Source organism: Arvicola amphibius, chromosome 5 (genome assembly GCF_903992535.2).
Source record: "Arvicola amphibius chromosome 5, mArvAmp1.2, whole genome shotgun sequence".
Lineage (NCBI taxonomy): Eukaryota > Metazoa > Chordata > Mammalia > Rodentia > Cricetidae > Arvicola > Arvicola amphibius.
The window spans coordinates 15,564,938-15,590,237 of record NC_052051.1 but is presented as its reverse complement, the minus strand read 5'-3'; the positions used below and the strand labels follow the sequence as shown (position 1 = coordinate 15,590,237).

At 48.3% G+C, this 25,300-nt stretch overlaps 1 protein-coding gene across 1 annotated transcript; it reads left to right on the top strand.

Annotated features, from left to right (window-relative positions):
- Sgk2 (serum/glucocorticoid regulated kinase 2) lies at window positions 1-25,282 on the top strand. The gene is made up of 14 exons (XM_038329396.1): window positions 1-163; window positions 3,827-4,073; window positions 5,249-5,410; window positions 5,972-6,021; window positions 6,540-6,597; window positions 6,751-6,834; window positions 8,916-9,047; window positions 10,500-10,612; window positions 10,868-10,904; window positions 11,854-11,940; window positions 15,739-15,834; window positions 16,656-16,811; window positions 19,459-19,548; window positions 21,937-25,282. The coding sequence occupies exons 3-14, from the start codon at window positions 5,375-5,377 to the stop codon at window positions 22,096-22,098; spliced, it is 1,101 nt and encodes a 366-aa protein (XP_038185324.1). The 5' UTR covers window positions 1-163; window positions 3,827-4,073; window positions 5,249-5,374; the 3' UTR covers window positions 22,099-25,282.
- The last annotated feature ends 18 nt before the right edge of the window (window positions 25,283-25,300 follow it).

Sequence of the window (25,300 nt, the reverse complement as noted above, 5' to 3'; positions counted from 1 at the left end):
CTCCCATCTGGCTGGCCTGGAAGGTTGAACTTGCGCTGGTTTGAGAGACGGGCGAGCTGGTGACAGGTCACTCCTGCTTCAGAAGGTTGCTGGATGAGTCAGGATTGGGGAGACGGAGAAAGCACAGTTCTCCAGGACCTACGCTGGGACCCAGGGTTTCGAGGTGAGGGGCTCCCCTGTGTGCAGGGTATCTGCCTTGCTCACAGCTTTCTGTATTCCAGCTGACTGCCCAGGCTAGATTGCTTTCTAACTACCCATTTTCTCTCTTTTCCATGCCCTTCTTCCCCTTCCCTTCCCTAACTTTATCCCCCTCCCTCCTTTTCCTCTTGAGTTTTCTTAACTCTCTAATTCCTTTCCCCTGTCTCCTACCTTCCCATCCAAGCGACTCCTTAATTTCTCCTCCTCGGCCAACTTCTTCTTTTTAACGAACCAGCTCATGCCCACTTTCATTCTTTCCGTTTCTGTCTAATCTCTTCTGGAGGTTCCAGGCTGTGGGTTTGGGGGTCAGCTTTCCTGGGTTTAAATCCTGTTTATATCATTTATTGACATGGCGTCTCACTCAAGTTGTTTCTCTTCGCCATGGCTCAGTCTCCTCCTCATTTAAGAAGGGATAACAGGGCTGGGGGGTTTAGTTTAGGGGCAGAACACTTGGCGGGCAGTCCTGGATCCAATCAATCTTCACCACTACACATGTGCTCTCTCGCTCTCTCTCTCATAACCCCCATGGGATAAAATTGCCAACACACACACACACACACGAGAGAGAGAGAGAGAGAGAGAGAGAGAGAGAGAGAGAGAGAGAGAGAGAGAGTCAATAAATGTAATAATAAAAATAAAATAACCAGGAGAAGACACTGATGCCAAGTTGGACCAGGCTGTATCTATCACAAGGCAGTTATACAAGGGAAAAGGAACTCTTAGGGACTGCAGGGTGAGATGGGGCAAGGTGACGGGAGACTGAGCGGTGAACATGTTGAAGAGCGCTGAGGCTTGGTACTTTAGCAATGAAATAGTGGCAGTGTAAGAAATTTTATATCATAGTTCAAAAAGAAAAACAAATGACCTAGTAACTAGTGGTCATGGCCTCTTGAATTTTGTTGTTGCTATTTATGCGAGTGTCCATTGTCTTTTTCCCCCCACTTTAATAAAAATTAGTACCCCAGTGCACCCACCATTCTGAAACTTGCTTTCTCCTTGATCATAGCATCAGATGTATGCCCCCATTTTGATCCATAGAGGCTTACATAGACAGATGTTTGGGTTATATAATTTTTCATTTTGTATGTATACTACACCTGATCACTCAACTCCATGACTTCATTAATTAAATGTGTCATGAACACTTCCTCTATTTCAGGCCAGTTATAGATTTAAAGGATCCAAAAGTGAGCAAAAAGAGTCTGCTTTCGTGAGCTGATGTTCTAGTTTGAGATGGAAAATTAGAGCACTCGACTAGTGACATAAGAAACACAGTCAGAGACACAGTCTCCAGAGGAGAAGCCGGCTACTGTGGAGGGATGGACTGGCCATCAGGATTTGCTCAGGATTGCATAGGCTCAGCACTGAAAGCCCTAAGCCCCAGATAGATCAAGAGAACCCATCACCTACTTACAATCAGTCAGCACAGGCCTCTCCTGGAGGTGCCACTGAAGCCGGATTCTCCGCCATGTTACTGAAAGTTAGCCACATGTTGTGTGGAGGTAAGAGCTTTCTAGACAGAGAAAGGAGATGGAGCTAAGCCATTGAACTGGTTAGTAGACACGGGAAATGAGGGGAGACAGAGACCCAAGGACTGAGCCAGGGTTGAAGGGCAAGAGAGTCCAATAAGGAAACCCAGGACCTCTCAGAGCCAAGTAGGCAAAGGACAGGTGCCAGGGAGGATGCCAGAGCCTTGGCTAGGCTGACAAAGGTGAGAACCTGGGAGTCATCATTGCCCCTGACATATGAGGCCACTGAACACTGTTTCCTCAGGATGCAGGGATGAAATCTAAGGTGGGTTCAGGAGTGGAACAGAAAAGGAGTGGAGATGAGAACAGGTCCTTAGAGAAGTTTCGTGAAAAAAAGAAGGCGAGAGGAATGGGCTGTCTAGCCAGGGTGCAGGATGAGGATCTGAGCCAGCATGGCGGAAGTGTTCCTAAGTGCCAGCCAGAGGCTCTTAGCCTATTGTTAGTCCCTTTATCTTGTTCTTCTGAAGTCCTGCTGCTGCTCCCTGAAGACCCCATGGGTTTTTGTTATTGAAAAGAAATGTTCTTGGTAAGGACGTGTGTTTTGTCAGCACGTCGCCCTGCAGACTTGTGTATGGGTTCAACATTTCTATTTTGTGGGAAAATGAAACTTTGACGCTGTTTACTGTAGTGTTCTTAGGTCAGCGCCTCCATGTCCCTTGAATTTTAGTCTACAAGAATGCCTGACCCAGCCTGGTCTACAAGAACTAGTTAGAACTAGTTCCAGGACAGGCTGCAAAGCTACAGAGCAACCATGTCTCAAAAAACCAAAACAACAATAAAATGCAAAAGCAAAAAAAAAAAAAAAAAAAAAAAAGCACACCTGACCCACCCGCTCTGTGCCTAGAGTGATTGTATAGCTGCACAGAAGGCTCCAGGGAGACAGGGGCTCCGTTGCTCCCATGAATTCCTTCCTTTCTCAGAACACCTGTCAACCCATTCTGATCTCCAGATAGAGGAAAGGACCCTGTGAGAACCTCACAGCACACCTCACAGCCAGGCAGGCCTTCAAGGGCCCGGAGCTCCTGAGGCATGAGTTCTCACACAGCAGAAGAGCTGTGGCCCAGCCAGGCCTGCTTCGGGGACAGGGAGCCAGAAGAGTGAGCTCTTGAAGAGCCCATAGGGAAAGCCCAGGTAGCCAAGTGCTCCGTAGTCCACAAGGCCAGCAGGACGGAGAGCCAGCTCCTGAGGAGCACCTACAGGGTTTTGAGTTATGTAGCCATAGCTCAGGTCCCAGGGACCTCTCCTCCAGAACAGGTGGTCTATATAGTATCAGGATAGAACCCTGGATTCTAACTGATGAGCCTTCTGTATGTGTATACACATGTTCACACACACAGGTTATCCAACACCAGTATGGACACAGACACACAGTTATGAACCTATGCATGTATATGTCACATGCACATATTACTAGATACAGTCTCATCTGAAGACAGACACAAAAACACATGCAGACTCACACCAAACATTATATATATATATATATATATATATATATGTATGTATACAATACATGCCGACATATACTATACAATGGCACACTGACGTCTGGGACTTTACATCCACCGATCATAACAGCAAAACAATGATGAACTCAGCAAAGATGCAGACTCACGTACGTACAATGCTGTCACACCAACATGTGCTCTCCTTTCTTTCTTTCTTTCTTTCTTTCTTTCTTTCTTTCTTTCTTTCTTTCTTTTTCTTTCTTCCTTGTTTTTGTCTTTTTGGTTTTTAGAGACAGGGTGTCTCTGAGTAGCCCTGGTTGTCCTGGAACTCACTCTGTAGACCAGGCTGGCCTTAAAACTCACAGAGATCCACCTGCCTCTACCTCCCGAGTGTGCACCACCACTGCCCTGCACATGTACACGTTCTTACACACACACACACACACACACACACACACACACACACACACATTGACACAAATATCTGAAATCTGCAGCCACACTGGCATACCAGAGACATGCCAAAGCACAACTCTACACGAAATACTTGCAAAGAACACATACCCTAACCCGTACAGTCACACCTGTTTTTACAGTCCCCAGTGGTCTCCAGGTTCTTCTGGCGCTGCTGAATAATCCCTCATCTCCTAGGGAGAAACAGCATCCCCTAGGGAACAGAGGTCTCCTGTGCCAGTCCTGTCGTAAGCACTGCTGGATCTGTGTGACATCACCAGCCCCCTTGCTGCTGTCACTGCTGGAAGTTCTGAGCTCTGTGCTGGGGGCACCAGGCACTGACACTTGGCTCTTGTTGGGAGAACAGAGAGAGTCTCTCTTGTCCACAGCCTGTGCTCGGCTCCAACTGCTGCATCTCCCGGAGGCTTCTGCCTAGCCTGCATAGGTATGTGGGACCCGGGCAGCCAGAACCAGGCACAGGACCCAAGGGAGGGATGGTGGTGTCTCAGGCTGACTGTAGGAGTGTAGCCTGGCACGCATCGTAGAGGCCAGGATACACCTCCCTCCGCTAAATTCTACAGCCTACTCTGCAGGAGTTTGGCAGTGGGAGGCCTCTAGATCAGCCTAGCTGGGAACTCCCATTAATGCTACTTTTTCAGCTGGGTGGCCTCTGACCTAGCAGAAGTTCCTGGCCACAGGTGAGTGGGTGTCAGTGTCCCACCCAGCCACAGGGTGGTGCCTCAGAGACTTCTCCTGAAATGAAGATGATCTAAGAGATGCCAAGCTATTTAGCCCAGGTCCTACAGCAACCAAAACTGGGGTTTGTGAATGAATAATTTGCACCACGCCCTGTGGGAGGTACAGAGTCCATAAGGTTCCAAGCCCCTGAACCAAACCCTAGACAGTTGGCTTCTCCTACTGTGCTGCTGGCTGCATAGACCAGCTACCCACCCCTTCTACCACTTGAATTCACAGACACTGGCTACTTGGGGGATTTCGTGGTTCTGATCCAAAGTCCCAGTGTAGTCACTGTTACTGGACCTTGAGGAGAGTACCCAGGCTAGATTGTATTCAACACAGAGCTTATCCTGGGACTTTCCACAAGAATTCACAGTTGCCAACATGGCTATTTGTGAGTCTGGAGAGCCCTGGCTACCCACAAACAGTAACAGTCAAGAAAGCCCTGTTCTAAATCATGTGTGGGAACACACTTCAGTTTTCTCACCATTTGGGAGGCTAAGGCAGTTCAAGGCCAACCTAGGATATGCAGCAAGCTCAAGACCAGCATGGACCACAGAGCAAGGCCCCATTTAAAAAATTAGAGTAACAAAAATACATAAAGCATTTTTCAAGGTCTCTGTGCCTCCCTGAGAAGTAAAAGGAGATGTTTAGCTTTAAGCCTACGAGGCTCCTGCCTCCTCCGGCCACCTTGGAGTTCTGGAGTTTCTGTCATTCACAAGAATCTTCCTGTCCTGGGTGTCTTGGGCCTTTGCAAAGATGCTGCCAGGCAGGCACCCTAGCTGTCCCTCTCCATCCCTCCTGAACTGTTTGGTGAGAAAGGCTGGGTCTGGCCTTTTGTCTGTCATTTGTCTCATCCACGCATGGACTTCTGGTCTTTAGGGTGAGAGCTGCTAAGGCTGTCTCAGAAGTTTAAGGTGGGAAAGAGGGCAGCCCGGCCTGGGGGCCAAGAACTGTCACGCTTGGTCTTCCCAGTACCTCCAGAGCCTACCTCATCACAGCTACAGAATGGCCTCCAGCCGGGCTGGAGTTCCTAGCCCACAGGTGAGTGGTTCCTAGTCTTCCAACACCCAGCCCCCTCCACCAGAGACTCACTTCCTCCCAAGGCTGAGGAATTCTGTAGAGATCCCAGCCAGCCCTGTGGGCCTTCAACCAGAATTTGTATCTTCCAGGTTACTGTGAACTCACAGAGTTGGCCATTTGCAAAGAACATTGAAGAGAGATTTGGCAGGGAGCTATCAGAAGTAGATTTGGTTAGAAAAAAAAAAACCACGACACTGGTTGTGAAAATACATTGGTTCAAATCCCACCTTTGGCCACCCGCTAGGCTTTGGACACCTCCTCTCTGGTTTCGGTTTTTTTTTCTTAATTGTCGTGATGGCCAGCAGCCTCTCAAGGTCATTAGAAGCAAGTGTGACCTGGATGATTAGACGGAGGAGGGGTGGCTACGGAGGAGTGGGTGGGTACAGAGAGGAAAACCAATAAAGGAAGGGAGGGAGATGGGAAGGTAAGCTAGTTAGTGATGTTGGCAGAATCAGAGCCTAGGCCAAAGGAAGAGGAGGAAGCTTGCTGATCTTCATTGCCTCTTTCTTTAAATGTCTTCAGCCCTCTAGGGCCAATGGGAACATCAATCTGGGACCATCCGCTAACCCAAAGTGAGTTCTGTTTTCTAAGACAAAATTCCTACCCAGCTTTCCCATGGCTGGTTCTCTTTGCTCTAGAAATAAAATCCAGAGTCCGTGGTGTACACAAAGCCTTTGCCCGCTGTACCAGAATCCTTCTAAGCCTGTGCCTGCTCAGCTTTGTCTCTCATTAACTTCCCTGCTTTGGCCCAGGCCAAGCCCTCTCTACCTGGAATGACCCCAAACATCTCTGTCAGCAGCTCACTCCTGGCTGGGAGTAGGGGTGGGCAGGGATGAAGGAGACTGCCTTCTGTACCATGTACCTGATTGTCTCTCCTGGTAATAACTGGGCTGTGAGCTGGGGTGGGTGTAGTGGGAGGTGTGTGAGGTTCTGTCTTCTGAGCTCCTTTGGGCTGTAAGACATAATGTTCTTCAGGAGGGGGGCCAGGAGGCTCCTACAAGGCCACCTGCACTTTTCAGCTCTGAAATGAACCAGAGACTGAGCTTCCTGAGCTTCCAAATGCTGATCCATGTTCTTCTCCGGTCCACAGTGCCCGACCCACAGATTTTGACTTCCTCAAAGTCATTGGCAAAGGGAACTATGGGAAGGTAAGTAAAGAGAGCTTTCTAGAGTCCTCTGCCTGTGGTCTCTATTAGCATATGCAAAAAGAAGTCTGGCATGCCACATACCCGCAGAATGGGTATGGGAGCTTCCAGGGGAACCCATCATCCCCAATGTCTTATGTCTGTACTTTTCTTCAGGTCTTACTGGCCAAGCGCAAGTCTGACGGAGCCTTCTATGCAGTGAAGGTGCTACAAAAGAAATCTATCTTGAAGAGCAAAGAGGTACCAGAACTCGGGAAGGCTCACTTCCCCTCCTGCTTCTTCATCCCCAGCCTACGGTGGCTTCCCAAGAGGTCCAGTGGGGACAGCTCAGAAAGTCCAGCTGGCACACAGGATCCTAACCTTTTTAGAGGAAGGCAGGCCAAGCCATCTCCCTTGGAGCTTTCTGGAGGATGAGAAGGTCTCTACCTTCCAGTTAACAGGTCCATGGATGGACCAGCTCTCTGCTTCCTCTAGGTGTCAGACTACCCGTGTGCACACTATGGGCTCAAAGCGCAGTCTCTTAAAAGGCCCCTTCAGCCTGGCCAGCTTGTGTAGGTGGAGTTTTCCTGTCCCACGCACAGGCAGCCACTTCCCAAATAACTGATTTGGAGACTTAATATAAATTATAAATGCTCAGCCATTAGCTCAGGCTTGTTACTAACTAGCTCTTACAACTTAACCCATTTCTTTTAATCTATGTGCTGTCCTGAGGCTCGTGGCTTTTACCTCTATCCCATTTTGTGTCTCCATCTCATTCTCTGGCTTGCTGGCACCTCTTCTGACTCTGCCCTTCCTCATTCCATCATTCTCAGTTTGGCTTTCCTACCTAACATTATCCTGTTCAGCTATTGGTAACTCAGCTTGTTTATTAAACCAATCATAGCGGCGTATATTCACACAGTGTACAGAAGGATTATTCCACAGCAAGTTTGGATCTCTAGATGCCTCAGCAACTTGAATCCCTTCAATACTGCTAGAAGAGCAGAGAGAGAATAAAATATCAAGTCAAACTACTCAGGAGACAGAGTGATCCATGCCAACAAGGAGGGGAGGTCTTGAACTGACCCTGACAGTAAACAGCATTCTGATAGTTTGAAAAGAAGGTGGGATGTCTGGGGCTAGAGAGATAGCTAAAATGACATAGTGCTCTCTGTGTAAGCATGAGGACCTAAGTTTGACCCTGTGGAACCCACATAAAAAAGCTAAGCGTGGCAGCATGCATCTCTAATCTCAGTGCTGTAGAGATAGAAAGAAAGATCTTTCTAGCTCGCTAGCTGGCTGGACTACCCCCAATCAATAAGCTATAGATCCAGTGAGAGACCCCACCTCAAAGAATAGGGTGGAGAACATGGTGGAGGGAGACACCATCATCAACTTCTTGTACACACACACACACACACACACACACACACACACACATACACACATATGGGGGGCAGTCCAGGTGTATAAAAAAAGCAGGATCAAATGTTGTAGAATATTAAGGTGTGTTACATTTGTTTATGCTGTGGAATATTTGTTTAATGATGCAAAGATGTGTTGCATTCTTTTATGTTGTTTTCGTTTAACTCTATGAAGCTGTGTTACTTTGCCTCTCTAAAACAACTGATTGTTCTAATAAAGAGCCAAATGGCCAAGAGTGAGGCAGGAGAAAGGATAGGTAGGGCTGGCAGACAGAGAGAATAAATAGAAGGAGAAAAAAGAGAGACAAAAAGATCAAGGAATGAGAGAGGAAGGAGGGAGACTTCAGGGGCCAACTACTCAGCTACACAGCCAGACACGGAATAAGAAGGAAAGAAAAGATATACAGAAATAGAGAAAGGTAAAAGTCCAGAGGCAAAAGATAGATGGGGATAATTTAAGTTAAGAAAAGCTGGATAGAAACAAGCCAAGCTAAGACCAGTCATTCATAAGGAATAATCAACCTCAATGTGTTGTAGTTGGGACCTGGATGATGGGCTCCCCACAAAAGTCAAAAGAGTAAAACAAGTAAAACAGCCACCAACAACCAAAGCCATGAGTATAGGCACTGCATGACTTTTTTTCCTAGAGAGTTTCCCTGGGACTCAGCCATCCTGTCATAGTGTATGCTATGCCTGTCACCCTGGGGCAGGGGTTTCGGAGGTTCCACTAGTATGAGTGACTAGGGGTGAAGCTCAGGTACTAGACGAGGAGCCTAGGCCTGGCTTGGGGGCAATAGAGAGCCAGTGTGGGTATTTGAGCTAGGGCAGGACATGTCTATAAGCAAGGTCACCTGACTACACTGGAATGAAAGGGGCTGCCCTCGACTGTGACACGGACCTGTCTGTGTGACCCCGCAGCAGAACCACATTATGGCAGAGCGCAATGTATTGCTGAAGAACGTGCGCCACCCCTTCCTCGTGGGCCTGCGCTACTCCTTCCAGACCCCTGAGAAGCTCTACTTTGTGCTTGACTATGTCAACGGAGGAGAGGTGAGCAGACCTCAGGAGGGGAAGCTGTCCTCCCGTGTGTCCACTGCGTACCCCACTCCAGAGTGATCTCACTGAATCCCTACAACAGAGCCACTTGGTAGACTCAGTAAGGCGCTCCTCATGACAAGCCAGTCTACACCAGGTCCCTTTTACTCCCGATACTGCAGGAGTGCTTCCTATGCAAGGTGGCTCATACTTACTTTCAGAGACCACAGGAAAGGTCTCTACCAAGAGAAATGTGTGGTCACTGTTCCCAGTGCTTCCATTTCCCACATCCAGGCCACAGACCCAGGCCCATCACTATCATTTTTTTATTTCCATGTATATGTATTATACACGCCCATTTTTATGTGAGGGGCAAACGTGTAGGTGCATGTGTGTTTGCACATGGAGGCCAGAGTTATCTTCAACTTCCCTTCCGTCTTTTTCATCAAATCAGAGTCTCCCAACCAAACCCAGAGCTTGACAGTGTAGCTAGTCTTGCTAGCCAGCTTGCTCTGATGATCCCGTCTCTACCTTCCGAGGCTGGAATTACAGGTCGGCGACCGTGCTCTTCTGGCATTTATGCTGGTCTCTGGGGACCCGGACTCGGGTCTTTATACTTGCACAACGAGCACTTTAACCACCAAGCTATTTCTCTAGCCTGATGTCACTGTCCTAAGTAGGGACCCAAGTCACCTGCTAACCCCAAAGCAGGGCAGGGACAAACTAGGCACCATCTTGGACTTTGCTTTGTCTTACAGAACAAAGGGGTAAATTTTAATAGGGGCTCTCCTCAATTGCACCAGATTTGGCCTATAACCAAATGTTTTTCAGCATGAGCCCAACAGGAGGGTTTATCCTGCGCATCCCTAAATGATGACTTTGCAACCAACAAAGCAGACCAAACAGAGAGATCTAGAGCTGAGTTCAGTGTGGCATTCTAATGCTTGGGTTGGAGAACAAGCACATTTTTGTTGGGCATGGTGCCTCACACCCATAATCCCAACACTTGGGATACAAAGGGTGGAGGATTGAGTTCAAGATCAATCTGGGGTCATAGAGTTTAACCCCTCCTATTCCCTTCCCAACTCCCCGCCCACAAAGTGTGTCTTGGACTACCTGGTTTCAAATTCCAGCTCTGCCAACTCTGAGATGTAGGACCTTAGACAAATCATTTAGCTCCTCCTCCTTAGACATGGAACTGACGTCACAGCTGAGATCTTGAAGATGGTCATGAGGATTAAACAGGAGTTATAAAAGAGCCTGGCTTGCAGCCTGGAAGACAGTAGCTGCTTAATTGTGCTGATGGAAGGCGGGGAGAGCCCAAGCGCCCTGAGGGGTGGGGTCAGCATGCAGTCTCTCCTGTCAAGCACACCACAGCTAAGCCTAGGTGACTGGCCTGCACGGAGTCGAGGGTCTCGTGATCTGGGACCTGGAGTCCAGAAGTCATCTCACTGTCCCCTCTCCTAGCTCTTCTTCCACCTGCAGCGGGAACGCAGGTTCCTGGAGCCCCGGGCCCGGTTCTACGCTGCAGAGGTGGCTAGCGCCATTGGCTACCTGCACTCCCTCAACATCATTTACAGGTGAGACCTGCTCTTGGCTCGTGGTCATTCCAGGACCTTTTGCTCCACCAGGCAGGGACTGTGTGGGCCATGAGGTCCCAGTGAACTTGGTCCTTTACTGAGGAGGGCTCTTGTTTTGGATTGAGGTGTCCTCCTTTCAAGAGTCAAATGTCCAGCTTTCCTTATTCATCTGTGGGAGCTTCCAGGAGTTTCTCCTGCTAGGACCCAAGTCCCCAATTTACTCAATAAATGGCTGTTTTCTCTTATTTTCTGCAGAGACTTGAAGCCGGAGAACATTCTCTTGGACTGCCAGGTGTGGTGTGTGTGTGTGTGTGTGTGTGTGTGTGTGTGCCCGCATGCAGCTCAAATCTGTGCTCTTCAGCCATGGTCTGTGTACATTGGTAATTATGCATTACACATGTATGCATATGGTAACATACATTCTTGTGTGTATGTATAATATGTGCTCATGCACATATCTGTGTATGTAAACGTGCACAGAAGACACGCACAGGTACAGATGTCAGTGCAGATATAGATATATAGGCCTGTGGTGGTGGTGGCACGGGGGCAGGGGAGCAGAGGGGTGGGAGGTGTGACCAGGTGGAAGCTGGGGCTCTGTAGACCTTCCATGTTTCCTGATTCCCTGGAGACAGACCCCGAGATGGAGAGTGGTACAACTTTAAGGGGGATGAAATCAGGGTGGGGCAGAGGGAGAGGTGTCACTGCACCGTGGTTGCAGAGAGGCCTCAGGACATCTCATAGGATGGATGCCCTCAGCACAGATGGCGCTTACCACGCTGACTAAAGGAAATTTGGGCCTTCACAGCCCCTCTTGCTCAGTTGCTGGTTGTGGATTGCCCTCTAGAGGGCAGCACAGCTTTGGACAGGAGTACAGGCCCAGCAGTGAGGATTGCCTGCAGCAGCTCCTAAAGTCTGATAGCCCTCTTACCTGTCTATCTTCTCCATTCTCACGCCCAGTTGACATTGGTGGGCTTGATTTCTCAGTCCTCAGCCCTCTATGTAGGGCATTGCTACCCAGCAAGAACACCCTGGAGTTGCCACTGTTGTAAGCATGGGCCCGAGTCATGATGTCATGGTCCCAGCCTGTGTCCTGAGATCTCCTGGCATCTGGGCCAGGAACTCTGAGTGTACAGAAAGCATGCAGCCTGTGTCTCCTCACCATACTGCACAGCCATTTCTCTAAGGTGTGGCATTTGAGCTTTGACCACTAACCCCTTCCTGTTGTCTCTCAACCACAGGGACACGTGGTCCTGACAGATTTTGGCCTCTGCAAGGAATGTGTGGAGCCCGAGGAGACCACATCCACTTTCTGTGGCACTCCCGAGGTACGTGGAAGATCCATGGGGAAGACAAGCCATAAGAGGCTGAGGCCACAGCCCCTAAATAGAGCCACCAGGCTACAGCAGCGAGGCCTCCCTCCATCCTCTCAAGCTCTTCCCTGAGTCAGCCCTAAGCTGAGCCCTCATCTCCTCACAAGTGTCAAGGAGCCAGCGTTTGGAACAGGTGGGCACCCAGCTACTTCTAGTGAATTCTACTGCTGCCCAGCGGGCATGGGCAAGCTACCACTAAATGTGGGGTTGCACTTGGGGATGGGGACAGGAAGATCAGGAGTTTGAAGCCAGGTTCAGTTATACAGTAGGTCCCAGGCCAGATGGGACTTCATGAGACCAAAAACAAATAGATAGAGGTTGAACTCAGAGCCTCAGGCGTTCTAGGCAACTACATTTAAAAAGTAAAAAGATGTGCTGGGGAGAGAGATGATCAGTGCTTGAGAGCACTGGCTGCTCTTCCTGAGAACCTGGGTTTGGTTCCCAATTTACACACGTCAGCTCACAACTGTCTAGAACTCCAGTTCCAAAGGATTCAATGCCCTCTTCCGGCCTCCATGGATACTGCATGCAAGAGGTGCAAGCAAAACACCATGCACATAAAATTGAAATAAATTGTGTGTGTGTGTGTGTGTGTGTGTGTGTGTGTGTAGACAGGGATGGAGAGCTGTCTCAGCAGTTAAGAGCATTTGTTGCTCTTGCATAAGATCAGGAATCAGGTCTTGGCAACCATATGGCAACTCACAGCCAATCCACAGTAACTCCAGTTCCCAAAGATCTGGCACCCTCTTCTGGTCTTTGTGGGCACTGCACACATGTGACACATATGCGTAGGCAAAACACCCATAAGATAAAATTAAATAAATCTTTAAGAAAAATAAGGACAGTACTGGGAGCTGTAGATAAGTGATAGAACACTCGTCAAGGCCCTGGGTTTGGTTCCCAGTAACACATGTACACATGCATGCACACACACATGCATGCACACACGCATGCACACACGCATGCACACACGCATGCACACCTGTACAAAGTAAAAAGCAACAGGTGATGCCAGGCATGGTGGCACATGCCTTAATCCCAGCATTTGGCAGGCAGAGGCAGGAAGATTTCTGTGAGTTCGAGACTAGCCTGCCATAGATAACAAGTTATAAGTCAGCCAAGCCTACATAGTTAGATCCTGTCTTGGGTTGTGCGTGTGGATGGGAAAAATGGGTGAAACTAATTTTAATAATTTTAACAATGCATTTTATTTAACTCAATATATCTCAAGCCTTACATTTCAATACATAATCAGTATAAAATTGTGAACTAGGACTGTCAAGACTGCTTAGTGGGTAAGGGCATTTGCCGCCAGGCCTAAGGGCCTGAGTGTGTTCAATACCCATGTGGTAGAAGGACAGAATTAATTTTTCCAAATAGGTCCTCTGACCTTCATATGCATGCTGCAGCATTTACACACATGTGCACACACAACACACACAAATAAAATAAATGTAAAAATGTTTAAATAATGAATTATTTCTTAATATTACAATCTAGCATGTGAATATAGTTTATATTTATAGTACACGTCAGCTGTGATTGACCACATTTCAATAGAGCCAAATCTTTTCTTTTTTTGTTTTTTGTTTTTTGTTTTTTGAGACAGGGTTTCTCTGTGAAATAGCCCTAGCTTTCCTGGAGCTTGCTTTGTAGACCAGACTGGCCTCGAACTCAGAGATCCACCTACCTCTACCTCCTGAATGCTGGGATTAAAAGCATGTGCTGACATGTCCAGCTAGACCCCAAATCTTGATCCCTTGCAAAAGCAATTGTTCAATGACAACACGTGCTCGAGGCCGCTGTGTGGGATGGCACTGCTCCACGGGGCCAAGTGCTTGACCAGGAGAGCGTGGCCTGAGAGTTAAGGTCAGGGTTTGTAAGTGTTAAACATACATGTGCCTCCCTCTTTCAGAGAGTCTAGAAGGTTAAAATTTCTGTAATCCCCATACTTGTTTTCACTGAGAGGATGAGGTATGACGATTGTAAGAAAGTGCCTCAAAATAGTGATAATTAGGACTGGTAGTATAACTCAGAGGTAGAGTGGTTGCCTGGCATGTGTGAGGTCCTGAGTTCAACCCCAGCACCACAACAATCAATCAATCAAACAAACAAACATTGCATGTCTGAGCAGGAATTCACTTGTCTATTTGACCTGCCTTGCGTTTAAAACCTTTCCTTGAACTCCCACCAGTCTTGAGTTGGGCCTTAGGCCTGAAGGGCCCCTATGGGTTGGCCAGGCACCAGAATGGAGCAGAGGCCTGAGGATGTAAAGCCGAGCAGCGCCTCCCTGTTAGTCTGGATCAGGACTTAAGCGCCGCCCTGTGTCTCCATCAGCCTGCGGAGCTGTGCCTGGACCCTCAGGTCGCATCCGCCAGTTGGTACTCAGGGACCTGATGGCCTGGTACCCTCTCCCAGAGGGGACCATTGTCTGTGTTTGTGCGTGGGTTGTCCACTGGATAAAGCTGACCCCAAAGCCTGACAACAGTGCCTTCCATGGGTGTAACTAGCACTAGGGAGCAGGGTCTATGGAATTATGACTCCCTTCTTCCATTACTGCCACCTCTGAGTGCCAGGCACACGGCTGACCTATGTTTATTCCCATGTCCCCATTTTGATTTATTCATTTATTTATTTAGTGTGTGTGTGTGTGTGTGTGTGTGTGTAGTATGTACACATGTTCATGTGAATGTAGACAGGTTCGTGCAGGTTCGTGTGCACATGCATGCCCATGGAGTCCAGAGGTTGATGTTAGGTATCTTCTGTAAACACTCTCCACATTATATTTTGACAGTGTCTCGAAAGGAACCTGGAGTTCATTGATTTGACTAGGCTGGCTGGCCACTGATCGAGGGGTCTGCTTACCTCCCCACCATTACTCTACATCACTGGGGCTACATATGTGAGCCTTCTCACCTGGCGTTTACATGACTGATGGGGATCTGGACATAGGCCCTCATTCTTATACAGCAAGCATTAACCAACCGAGCCGTCTCTCTCCAGCTACCACTCCAGCTGTGTTTCTGTCTTAAGGATAAGGAAGTCTAAGTTCTGGCAGACCAGGTGCTCTGTCTGGTCCCACACACTGAAGAGGGCTCGGGGCTGTGTGATTCTCTTCCCTTCCATAGACCCATACATCCCTCAGGGTAGCTGTGTCTGTCTCTGGGCCTCTGTTCCTTAGCAACAGAGAACCCCAGAATAAGAAGTCACTAATAGGCCTTTGGGACTGGCAGAAGCACATCACTGCCTATAGTTTTCCTCGTACCAGGCACGGCTCCTGTTCCCATCCATCAGTATGACCTGAAATACCACCCCTTTCCTGACCATCTCCCATGCAGTACGGTTTCCAGAACAAGTATGTGACACATTCCTTTAGCTTTGCCCCATTGTCACCCCACTACACAGTGAGATGCCACCAGGGCTTTCCCAGCGCTAGGACACAGAGAGCCTATAGGTGACCATGCATCTGAATTACCATGCTGGCTTGGTGAGCAGATCACAGACCGATTATAGCTCCCTTTATCCCCGTGACTGGTACTCCTGTGTGATGTACAGCGTGCACGATTGTACAGGGCTGTCTCGCCTGATCTCCTGTCTGTCCCCAGTGCACTGCAAAGGGCCTGTCACCAAAACTGGCCTCTGGTGAATGGATGCTAATGACCACAGGAGAAACAATGACAGTGGTAGCGAGTGCCTTCTTTACAGACATAGAACAGGCCAGGCATCCTCAAATAACTGCGCTTCCCCCAACAGTACCTGGCCCCCGAAGTGCTTCGTCAAGAGCCTTACGATCGAGCAGTGGACTGGTGGTGCTTAGGAGCGGTCCTCTATGAGATGCTTCATGGCCTGGTGAGTGGACAGAGATGTCTATAGGGCACATGTGGCTTGGGACAGCTGAGGGTGGCCCCCATTTTATGTGGCTTACTCTCGTTTTATACAGGGAATTAAAGAGCTAGCCATTTACCCTGGGAAGGAACGATGAGGCAAAAGTGAATATGAGAAATGAATATCTCTTTTAAATAGTGTCATTTTCACGGCTTACCTTTATAACACACCCTCTTTTGCAGAGCGTAGTTACTTTTGTTGTACTAAGAGGGAAACTGAGGCTGAAGGGTCCCATTGGTAGATTGGGAGCTGTCCTTTGACTGTATGTTTCAGTGGAAGCCTGTGTGGACCTGCCTGAGGGTGACTTTCCTCTGGGCTGGATTCTTCAGCATGGCATGTTGTCAAAGGAGTAAGCGCTGAAGGTTCTGAAGGACCAGCGGGTAGAGAAGCAAGGAGGGATAGACCGTGGGTGTAATTTAGAGTCCAGGTTTTCTTGGCTGTGTGGTTCAGTGGTTCCCTAGCCTTGTCTTCTCTTATCTGCCAATCCATAGCCTCTGACAGAAGATGGCTGTAAAGCCAGGAAGAAAGGATGAAGGGGGTAGGAGAGAGAAAGGGCATCCGGGAGCCTCCTGTGGATGTGCAAAGTCTGTGGCTCTCTCAGCAATCCTCTATCCCGTGCTGGAAGCCTGGAGGTCCTTTCTCTCCCCATCTGCCCCACAAGCTGTGGCACTGGACGCAACCTGACCACATACTCCCTGCTATCCAGCTTGCTCTAACCCTCCCTGATGAGACCCCTTTCCACGGACTCATGACTGAATCCCCAGCTTCTCTCCCTGTCTCCCTAGCCCCCCTTCTTCAACAGAGATGTGGCCCAGATGTATGACAATATTTTGCACCAGCCACTCCAGATCCCTGGAGGCCGGACGGTGGCTGCCTGTGACCTCCTGCAAGGCCTTCTTCACAAGGACAAGAAGCAGCGGCTGGGCTCCAAGGAAGACTTTGTAAGTGACCAAGCAGAAGAGCACAGGTCCCTTCCTGCAGGAACAGCTCAGAAAGCACCTGCCTTCTGCTGTCCTCTAAAGCCAGGAGCTGCCGGTGCATTTCCCTAGAAATGATCTTTCTGCCAGTTGAACTCTGTGTATCTATTTCTGTCTCTCTGTCTCTCTGTCTCTCTCTGTGTCTGTTTCTCTCTCTCTCTCTCTCTCTCTCTCTCTCTCTCTCCATATGTGTGTGTGTATGTGTGTGTGTCTTCTTTTTGTATGTGATATATGTGTGTGTGTGTGTGTGTGTGTGTGTGTGTAGGTCAGAAGTTGATGTCAAATGTCTTCAGTTTCTTGGGACAGGGTCTCTCACGGAACCTGGTGCTAACTGATTGGCTAGCCTGTCTTTGCCTCCTTGGCTCTGAGTTTATAGAATATGCCATCATTCTCAGCTTTTACATAGGTGTCAGGAATCCAGGCTCAGGTCCTCTTGCTTGTCTGCCAAGCACTTTACCAATTGAACCATCTTTCCCGCCCCTGACTATTTTTTTTAAAATACAGTTTTTAGGCAACCAATATTTGCAGAATTCTTATTTTGGCCCAGCACTGAGGTAGGTGCTGGGGGTTGAATAGCCTGGATCTCTGGCGTGATTAAGCTTGAAGGTGGAAGGAGACTGACAGAAACCAGAGATTCTGTACACGGATCACAAAGTGTGACAAGCTTCAGGAAGGAAATAAATAATGAGCAGAGACAGACAGTGAAGGCGTATGGGGACAGTGCTGTTTCACACTGGCATGGCCAGGCAGGTCCCCTCTAAAGACGTAACAAGCTGAACTTCGAATATGGGGAGCCATGCAAAGAAATGGATGGAGGCCCAGCCATAGGCACAACATGTGTACCAGTCCTGCACAAGGAGGAGAGTGGCAGGAAGCAGGATGTCTTTGCTGAGCAGAGGAAGGTTTCAGAAGCTTCTTCCTGCTTCTGTGCAGAGAAACTGCCTAAGTGTCTTGCTTTCCACAAGTATCTGAGCAATTCACTTTGCTTATCCCCTGGCTGGACACATGCTATATGGGAATAAGTAAGTCATAGACTTCATTCCTGTTCTGACACATACATGTTTATTTTATTTTATTTTATTTTATTTTGGTTTTTCGAGACAGGGTTTCCCTGTAGTTTCTAGAGCCTGTCCTGGAGCTAGCTCTTGTAGACCAGGCTGGCCTCGAACTCAGAGATCCGCCTGCCTCTGCCTCCCGAGTGCTGGGATTAAAGGCGTGCGCCACCACCGCCCGGCCCACATACATGTTTAAAGAAAAAGATTAAAGCATCAATTTTAAAAATAATCTTAAACCAGGTGTGGTGGCACACACCTTTAATCCCAAAGCTTGGGAGGCAGAAGCAGAGGCAGGTATACCTCTGTGAGTTCAAGACCAGCCTGGTCTACAGAACAAGTTCCAGGACAACAAGAGATATTACAGAGAGAAACCCTGCCTCAATAAACAAAGCAAACAAACAAAAAATATTATTTATTACTCAATGTGGGATCATTTCAGGGTCAGCAAGAAAGTCTGGGTGTAAGGTGACTGCTGTCAAGTCTGACAACCTGAGTTGGATCCCCAGGATCCACGTGGTGAAAGGAGAGAACTGACCCCCAAAAGTTGTCCTCTGACCTCCACATGGGGCAGAGGCAGGCAGCTCTCTATGAGTTTTAAACCAGCCTGTCTGAAAAGTGAGTTCCAAGCCAGCCAGGGCAACATAGTAAGACCCTGTCTTAAATGAGGAGATGGTGACTCTAGTCCAGATGGCCTCAGTAGCTAACGGATAGGCTCCAGGGCTGCCCACCCCCCATTCTGTGGGTAGCACAGCTTTTTGACCCGTGTGTGTCATATAACAAGAGTTTGTAAGCACTATATACACAGAAAAGATCACCGTGCCAGGTATTGTGATGTGTGGTAACCACTTTGGCTATTTGCCTGTTTCCCTATCTGGTTTAAAGATCCGATCCAGGCTTCTGCGAAGACAGATCCCTTCTTTCGAGAAAGGAGTTTGCATCTTAGAGCACACATGCCTGTGACTCTTGAGACAAGTTATGTGTTCACAGAAATCAAACCTCTGAGAGGCAATACTGATGCAAGGTGTTGGAGAATTGTTCAACGTGAAACAGACGGAGGGAGGAAAGGTGGTTTAGGAAAAAAGCGGAAAACCATGCCCAGGACTCGTTCCTCACTTCTGAGTCCCTGGGAATCTACAGTTTTTCTTAGGGCTTTATTTCTTATGTCGTCTTTGGTGAGCAGGTTTGTTCTATTTCTCTGGCTTGTATTTTGGAAGAATCAGGATGCATTGATGTGTGTGGAGGTGGGAGGCTGTTTTCAAGCTCCACCTGCCTACCCTCTCCCCTGATAACCAGTTCTGCAGTCTTTCTCACAGACATGCTGCCAGAGCCTGGTATGGTGTGGTTGCTGAGACCTAGCTGTGGAATGCACCTGTGGCTGTAGGGGAAAATCTGGGTCTGGACAATGCAGAAGTAAGCTGTCTGTCAACAGAATGCTCTCTAGGCTGAGCAAACCAGCCAGAGCTGCAGAGTTCTGTCTAGTTGGTGGCCAGTTGTGGGCACCAGTTGGGGAGTGGCTGTGGTGGTGAGGACTGCTGACCAGTGTCTTCTCCCTGCAGGTCGACATAAAGAACCATGTGTTCTTCAGTCCCATAAATTGGGATGACCTGTACCACAAGAGGCTAACTCCACCCTTCAACCCAAACGTGGTAAGTGAGCACAAGGACCTCTCCAGACTTTGGTTTCTAAATTCCAAGGGCTGGTAGGATCTAGGCCAACTCTCTTCATACAGCTGGGGAACCTGAAGGGGTCAAGAGTCTCATCCAAAGCAGCAAGAGTGAGAATTGGCTCTAGCCACCCTGGCCCCTGATGGCTAGCTCAGCCTTAGAAGATGAGCTGTGGGCTGCTCCATCATCTCCAGCACTGTAACCTCACCACAGAACTGGTACAGTGTTTATTTTTGAGAGGTAGTAGCTCAGGCTAGCCTTCAGCTACACAGCCTTGTTCTGGTGATAAAAACAATGTGCATTTCTTGTAGGAAGTGTGTAAAATGAAGTTGGAAGCAGCAATAGGGGAATGTCTAGGTGTCTCACCAGGCAAGGGAAACGACTGTTGGTAGACTTCCTTCCACACCTGAATACTGCCAGGATTTATCATTCCCTATTTGTATTTTTCCTTTGTGGAGTTACTGCCCTTGAATGTGACACCAGATTTCTTTTCCCTTTTTTGTAAGACTCTGTACTAGGCTATCCTAGGTACTATCTCACCATCCCTGTGTCTCTGGCTGGCCTCCAACCATGCTGATCCATCTGCATTTTGAGTACTGGGTTTGCAAGAGTGGACTACCATAGCCAGCTAGCACCAGTTTGTGTGTGTGTCTTGTCCTTCTCCCCCATTGCCTCTTCCTTGATTAAAAACTGTTACACACATTATACAAAGTATCACATTATATTTAGTACCACATTTTTTATTTGTAAAAACTGGAAACTATTGAGTTGTCAAGAGTAACACAACAAAGTTAGGCAAGGGTCATGGTGAGGTTCACATTCTGGTCCAGGAACTGAGCTCTGGGCTGGACTACTGTACCCTATGGCTCTCCTGAGAAGCTGGCAGCTGTGGCTTGTGTGTTTCCCCAGCCCCAGTCCTGCGTGTAAGCGCACCTGCAGACCCTCCCACCGCTTTGCTCACCTGCTTATGTCCGAGAACCCCGGGGCAGCGTCTTTTCTGCTGCAGAAACACTAGCCTCGGTTTGCTCTTGCCCTCTAAAGTAGGGGGCTTCAAATAACAGATTTAATTAATTTATTTATTTTAATTATGTGGGGGGTGGGTGTGGGTGGGTGTGTGCAGGTGGGTATGGTAGAGGTGCAAGCCCAGCAGAGGAGGGCATCAGATCCCCTGGAGCTGCAGTTACAGCTGGCTGTGTAAGCTTCCCGAAGGATGCTGGGAACCATACTTGGGTCCTCTGCAAAAGCAGCAAGCACTCTTAACTACCGAGCCATCGCTCCAGTTGCCGGACAACAGTCTTCTCTCTGGATTCTATGGGTTTTTAGAGTAGATGAGCTCAACTCTTCTCTGCGGAGCCCTCAGGTCCATGGTCAGTAATGAAGGAGCTGATGCTGGTGGTCTGGAATTACCTCACGTGTTTGTTTCCTGAGTCCTCTTTGCCTCCATCAAGCCAGTCTGAGTTTGTATATGTGGTGGCCTCAGGGTACCAAGAAAGACAACTCCTCTGAGGTACCCTTCTCAAGCCTTCGCTTAGTTATTTGGCAGTATCTGATTGGCCAGTCACACGACTAGCCCACATTAAAAAGATGGTTGTATATATTCTGTCTCTGGAGTGTAAGTAGAGAATCTATTATCATTTCTTTTCTTTTTGTTTTGTTTGTTTGTTTTTGTTTGTTTGAGACAGGGTCTGTCTATGTATCCCTGGCTGTCCTGGAACTCTTTATGTAGGTAGACCAGGCTGGCCTCGAACTCATAGAAAACCACCTGTCTCTCCTCCCAAGTCCTGGGGTTAAAGATCTGCATCACTATGCCTAGCATCATGTCTTTTAAAGACAGGATCTTATGTACTCCTGGCTAAACTCAAACTTCTGTAGCTGAGGATGACCTTGAAGTTCTGATCCCCTGCCTCACCTCCCAAGAGCGTGGCTTTCAGGTGTGCTCAGCTGTGCTGTTTTGTCTGTGATCCATTCTGCCATTTCCCGTACAAATCTCCCTCCAGTATCGCTGAGCAGCCCCAGGGTCTCACCAGATTACCCTGTTTTGTTTCTGTTATCTAGGACTTAGTGGTCCCTAAATGATCCTCCTACCTCCTCCTCCATCATACAAGGTCCTTGAAAGCGGAAGTAGACTTGCTGTGCTCTGTCCTCCCATGATTCCCAGAGCACTAAACCGGGACTGTGGTAAACACTTAGGAAGTATACACCGACCAGTGGCTTATCTGAGGATTGATGTGGAGCACGAGACAATCACTATTAAATATGAAGGACTAGGGGACACTCAGAGAGGAAGGCCTGGCAACCTCTCCCAGGCTCTGGGACCCTCTGTGACTCATATCCCAGTGCCTCCTTCTCACCCTTGGCTTCTACTTACAGGAAGGACCTGCTGACTTGAAACACTTTGACCCAGAGTTCACCCAGGAAGCTGTGTCCAAGTCCATTGGCTGCACCCCTGACACCATGGCCAGCAGTTCTGGGGCCTCAAGCGCATTCCTTGGATTTTCCTATGCACAGGATGAAAACATCTTGGACTCATAAGCGGCAAAGCGCTTGCAAATCCACCAAGACTAACTGGCACCTGCAGGGGCTACCTTCTGCTTCCAGCAAGACACAATGAGTTTGATGACTCAGAGAAGAGGGGAGTGCTTTCTGTCACATGAAAAACAGTGTAGGACAGGCCACTGAGTCCCTGCTCAGGCTGTCAGGACAGGCCACCAAGTACCCGGTCAGGTCGGCAGGACAGGCCACCGAGTCCCGGCTCAGGCTGGCAGGAGAGGCCACCGAGTACCCGGTCAGCCTGGCTGGACAGGTCACCGAGTACCAAGCGTCTGTCGTTCTGATTTGCTCTTCTTGAGAAATGACTCCTGTGTTTGGTGGTTGTTGTTGTTGCTGCTGCTGTGACAAATATCCAAGAAAGGTAACGTAAAGAGGATCTCCTCGGGCTCACCACTTCAGAGGTTTCCGCTCACTGCTGGCTGGTCCCATTGTTGTGGTCTTTAGGCAAAGCTGAGTCACCTCGGTGAAAGGAGTGGTGTGGAAAAGCTGCTTACCTTCTTCCTACCAGGAAGCCGAAATAGAAGACTGGGCTGGAAATAAGATTTACCCTCGGAGTTATGTCCCAAGTGACTGACACCCTCCAAGCGGGGCTCACGTTTTAGTTACCTTTCCATCACCTCTCCATGCCATACAATTACGAATCTACGAATGGACTAAATCACTGATGAGCCTGGGCCCCCGGAACCCAATCATATACTAAAACCCCATCAGCTGGACAGGGGAACCTTTAGATCCAAAGTAAAATAGCTTTGAATATTGGGGTTACATGATCATAACATGGTTGCTGATACCATAGCCACCTTTGTGTTCTAAGCAAGAGAAAAGGAGGGATGGGACAGGAGTGGGTTACAAAAGGACACCGTTAAAGAGTTTCCCAGAAGCCCAGTTCAGTGACTTCTTTTAGCATGTCATATATCCCCAGCCCTACTTAATGGAGCCTGGGCACAAGCTCCCTCTCATAGCAAGGGCGTTCAAACGCTGAGGGAAAGAGGAAGAATGTTATCTAGGCCACGAACACTCTGGGAAAAGACATCTTGGTATGTGAGTTTTTATTTCAGAGTGTAAACTGATGAGCTGTAGTGTATTGCCTTCAGTTTCACATTGCTCTGTGTGGACGGTAGTATTGATAAACTGGGTATTTGTTACTAAGTATGGTTGCCTCAACACCTTTCATAATTCAAGGAAGTCCCTACTTTTGAGGCTTGAGTGTGTGTGTGAGAGGTGGCTACCTCCATTTATAGTAGCAAACACTACCAGACTCTGGCTTCCTCATCCTCTGAGCTCAAGCAAGGCATGTGGACCAGAGACACATCTGTGCCAACCTGGGTCCAAGGACAGGACTGGGGACTCTTTTGAGTTCCCCCTGTAGAAGAGGTGATAGCGCAGATTGTAGCAGCCAGGCCTCAGCATACTAGGGCTGTAGTGCTGATCCTGGAAGCCTCAAGATTTTCTTTGAAGATTGTCAGAGTCCGGTGCTAGCCCGGACCATAAATTATTTCTCTACCAGACCCCAACATAAACTATCTCTCTCTGGACCAGCGTGGAGGAGATGGGAATAAAGACACAACTCACAAGGTTTCAACGGGAGGGAGATTCTTTCTCAGTGGTCCCTCATGAAATCCTGAGTTCACATCCTGAAGAATTTCTTCTCATTTATTCTCAAACAGTCTTTATACCAAAACTTAACTCAGGGGGAGATACGTTAGCATTCTGTCTCCTAGGTAACCAGGTGAATGGCATTTTTGTCACCTACGCATCTACCTGTCTGCTGTGTATGCTAGCTGTCGTGTAGGTTTGAATCAACATCTCTATAAGGCATCCTCCAAATTACAAAGAAAGGAGCAACAACATCCTGGCCCTTTCTTAGGTAGTGATGGCCTGTCTGGTAGGCTATGTGACCATCCTCAGATACTGACTGTGGCTTTAGAGCCTGGCTGCCACATCATATAGAAATATGGGCCTACAGGAGATTTCCAAGTCTTTTAACACACTCCTTTTTTACTTAGTTGTCCAAAGTCAGCCTTAGAACACTTCTCTTGGGCGAGTTGTGGAACATTTGTTCATGTCTGTTAGCATGTTCATCCAGATGACCCTAAAGTAGTAATGACTCCTCCTTTTGCCAATCAAGAGACAAGGTCAGAGAAGCTGTTCTTTGCTTGAAGGCCATACCCATTAACACAGGCTGGAATGTGGAACTGTTTGACCTAGGGCTCTACCCAGTAACCCTTGGACAGGTTTGCTCCTCATTTAGACTGTTAGAGCCAAGAAAAGACTAAGCATCTCTCATGAGAGATGGGCACAGTGCACATGCCCTTAATAACAGGAAGGGAGGGGTGGGTGGATCTATGAGTTCTAGGGCAGCCTGGTCTACATAGTGAGTTCCAGGCTGTCAGGGAGACACAGTGAGACCACATCTTAAAAAAAAAACCCAAACCCTCTTAGATCAAGGCAAGAATTGTCTAAAACAAGCCAGAGAGTGATAAAGAGGGGTCTTGGAGAGCCCCTCACTCCTGGTATGGGCCTGGCTGTCAAGTTCATGTGCTTGATCTCCAGCACAGAGCTGAAGCCTTTGCGGCCAATCTCCTGGCTAGCCACTAAACTCCAGGTGGTCAAGATTAGTCATTTCAAAAGGTAATTCTGGATGGTGAGAATGTGAGCATGTTGTTTACGGTCAGGTATGCATGTGTGGTGGGTCATTCTGTTTCCAGTGTCTTTTTCACAAACTTCAGGGTGGCCTCATTACCTTGCTGGATTGGGGACAACGGGAGGCCTGTCTTTTATTGCTTCTTCTCCTATACTTGGTTCCACCCCTTTCCTCCCAGTTTTGTTCCCTCTGTCCCCAGCCCTAGGAATTAAGTGGGGGAAGCAAGGCTGGGACTCATGAAAACAAAATCAAACACTGGTAACATTGATCTATTAGACACCAGAGCTGAGTCAGGAATTACTATTAAGCTTTGATATAGAAAGGAACAGACTTCCATCTCACCTGGTGCAGGTTAACTGCTAGATGTGGGACACAAGGCAGGAACAAATATTCCCACTTAGAGTGTAACCGTCAGAAATCGGAACATCTGCCAAGTCCACATCGGCTGGTTCCGTTCTGAGGTTGTAAGAATCACAGAATGTTTCACCAGGACAGGAAATAAAGAACAAATACACTACTAAACTGATTGTGTTGTTATCT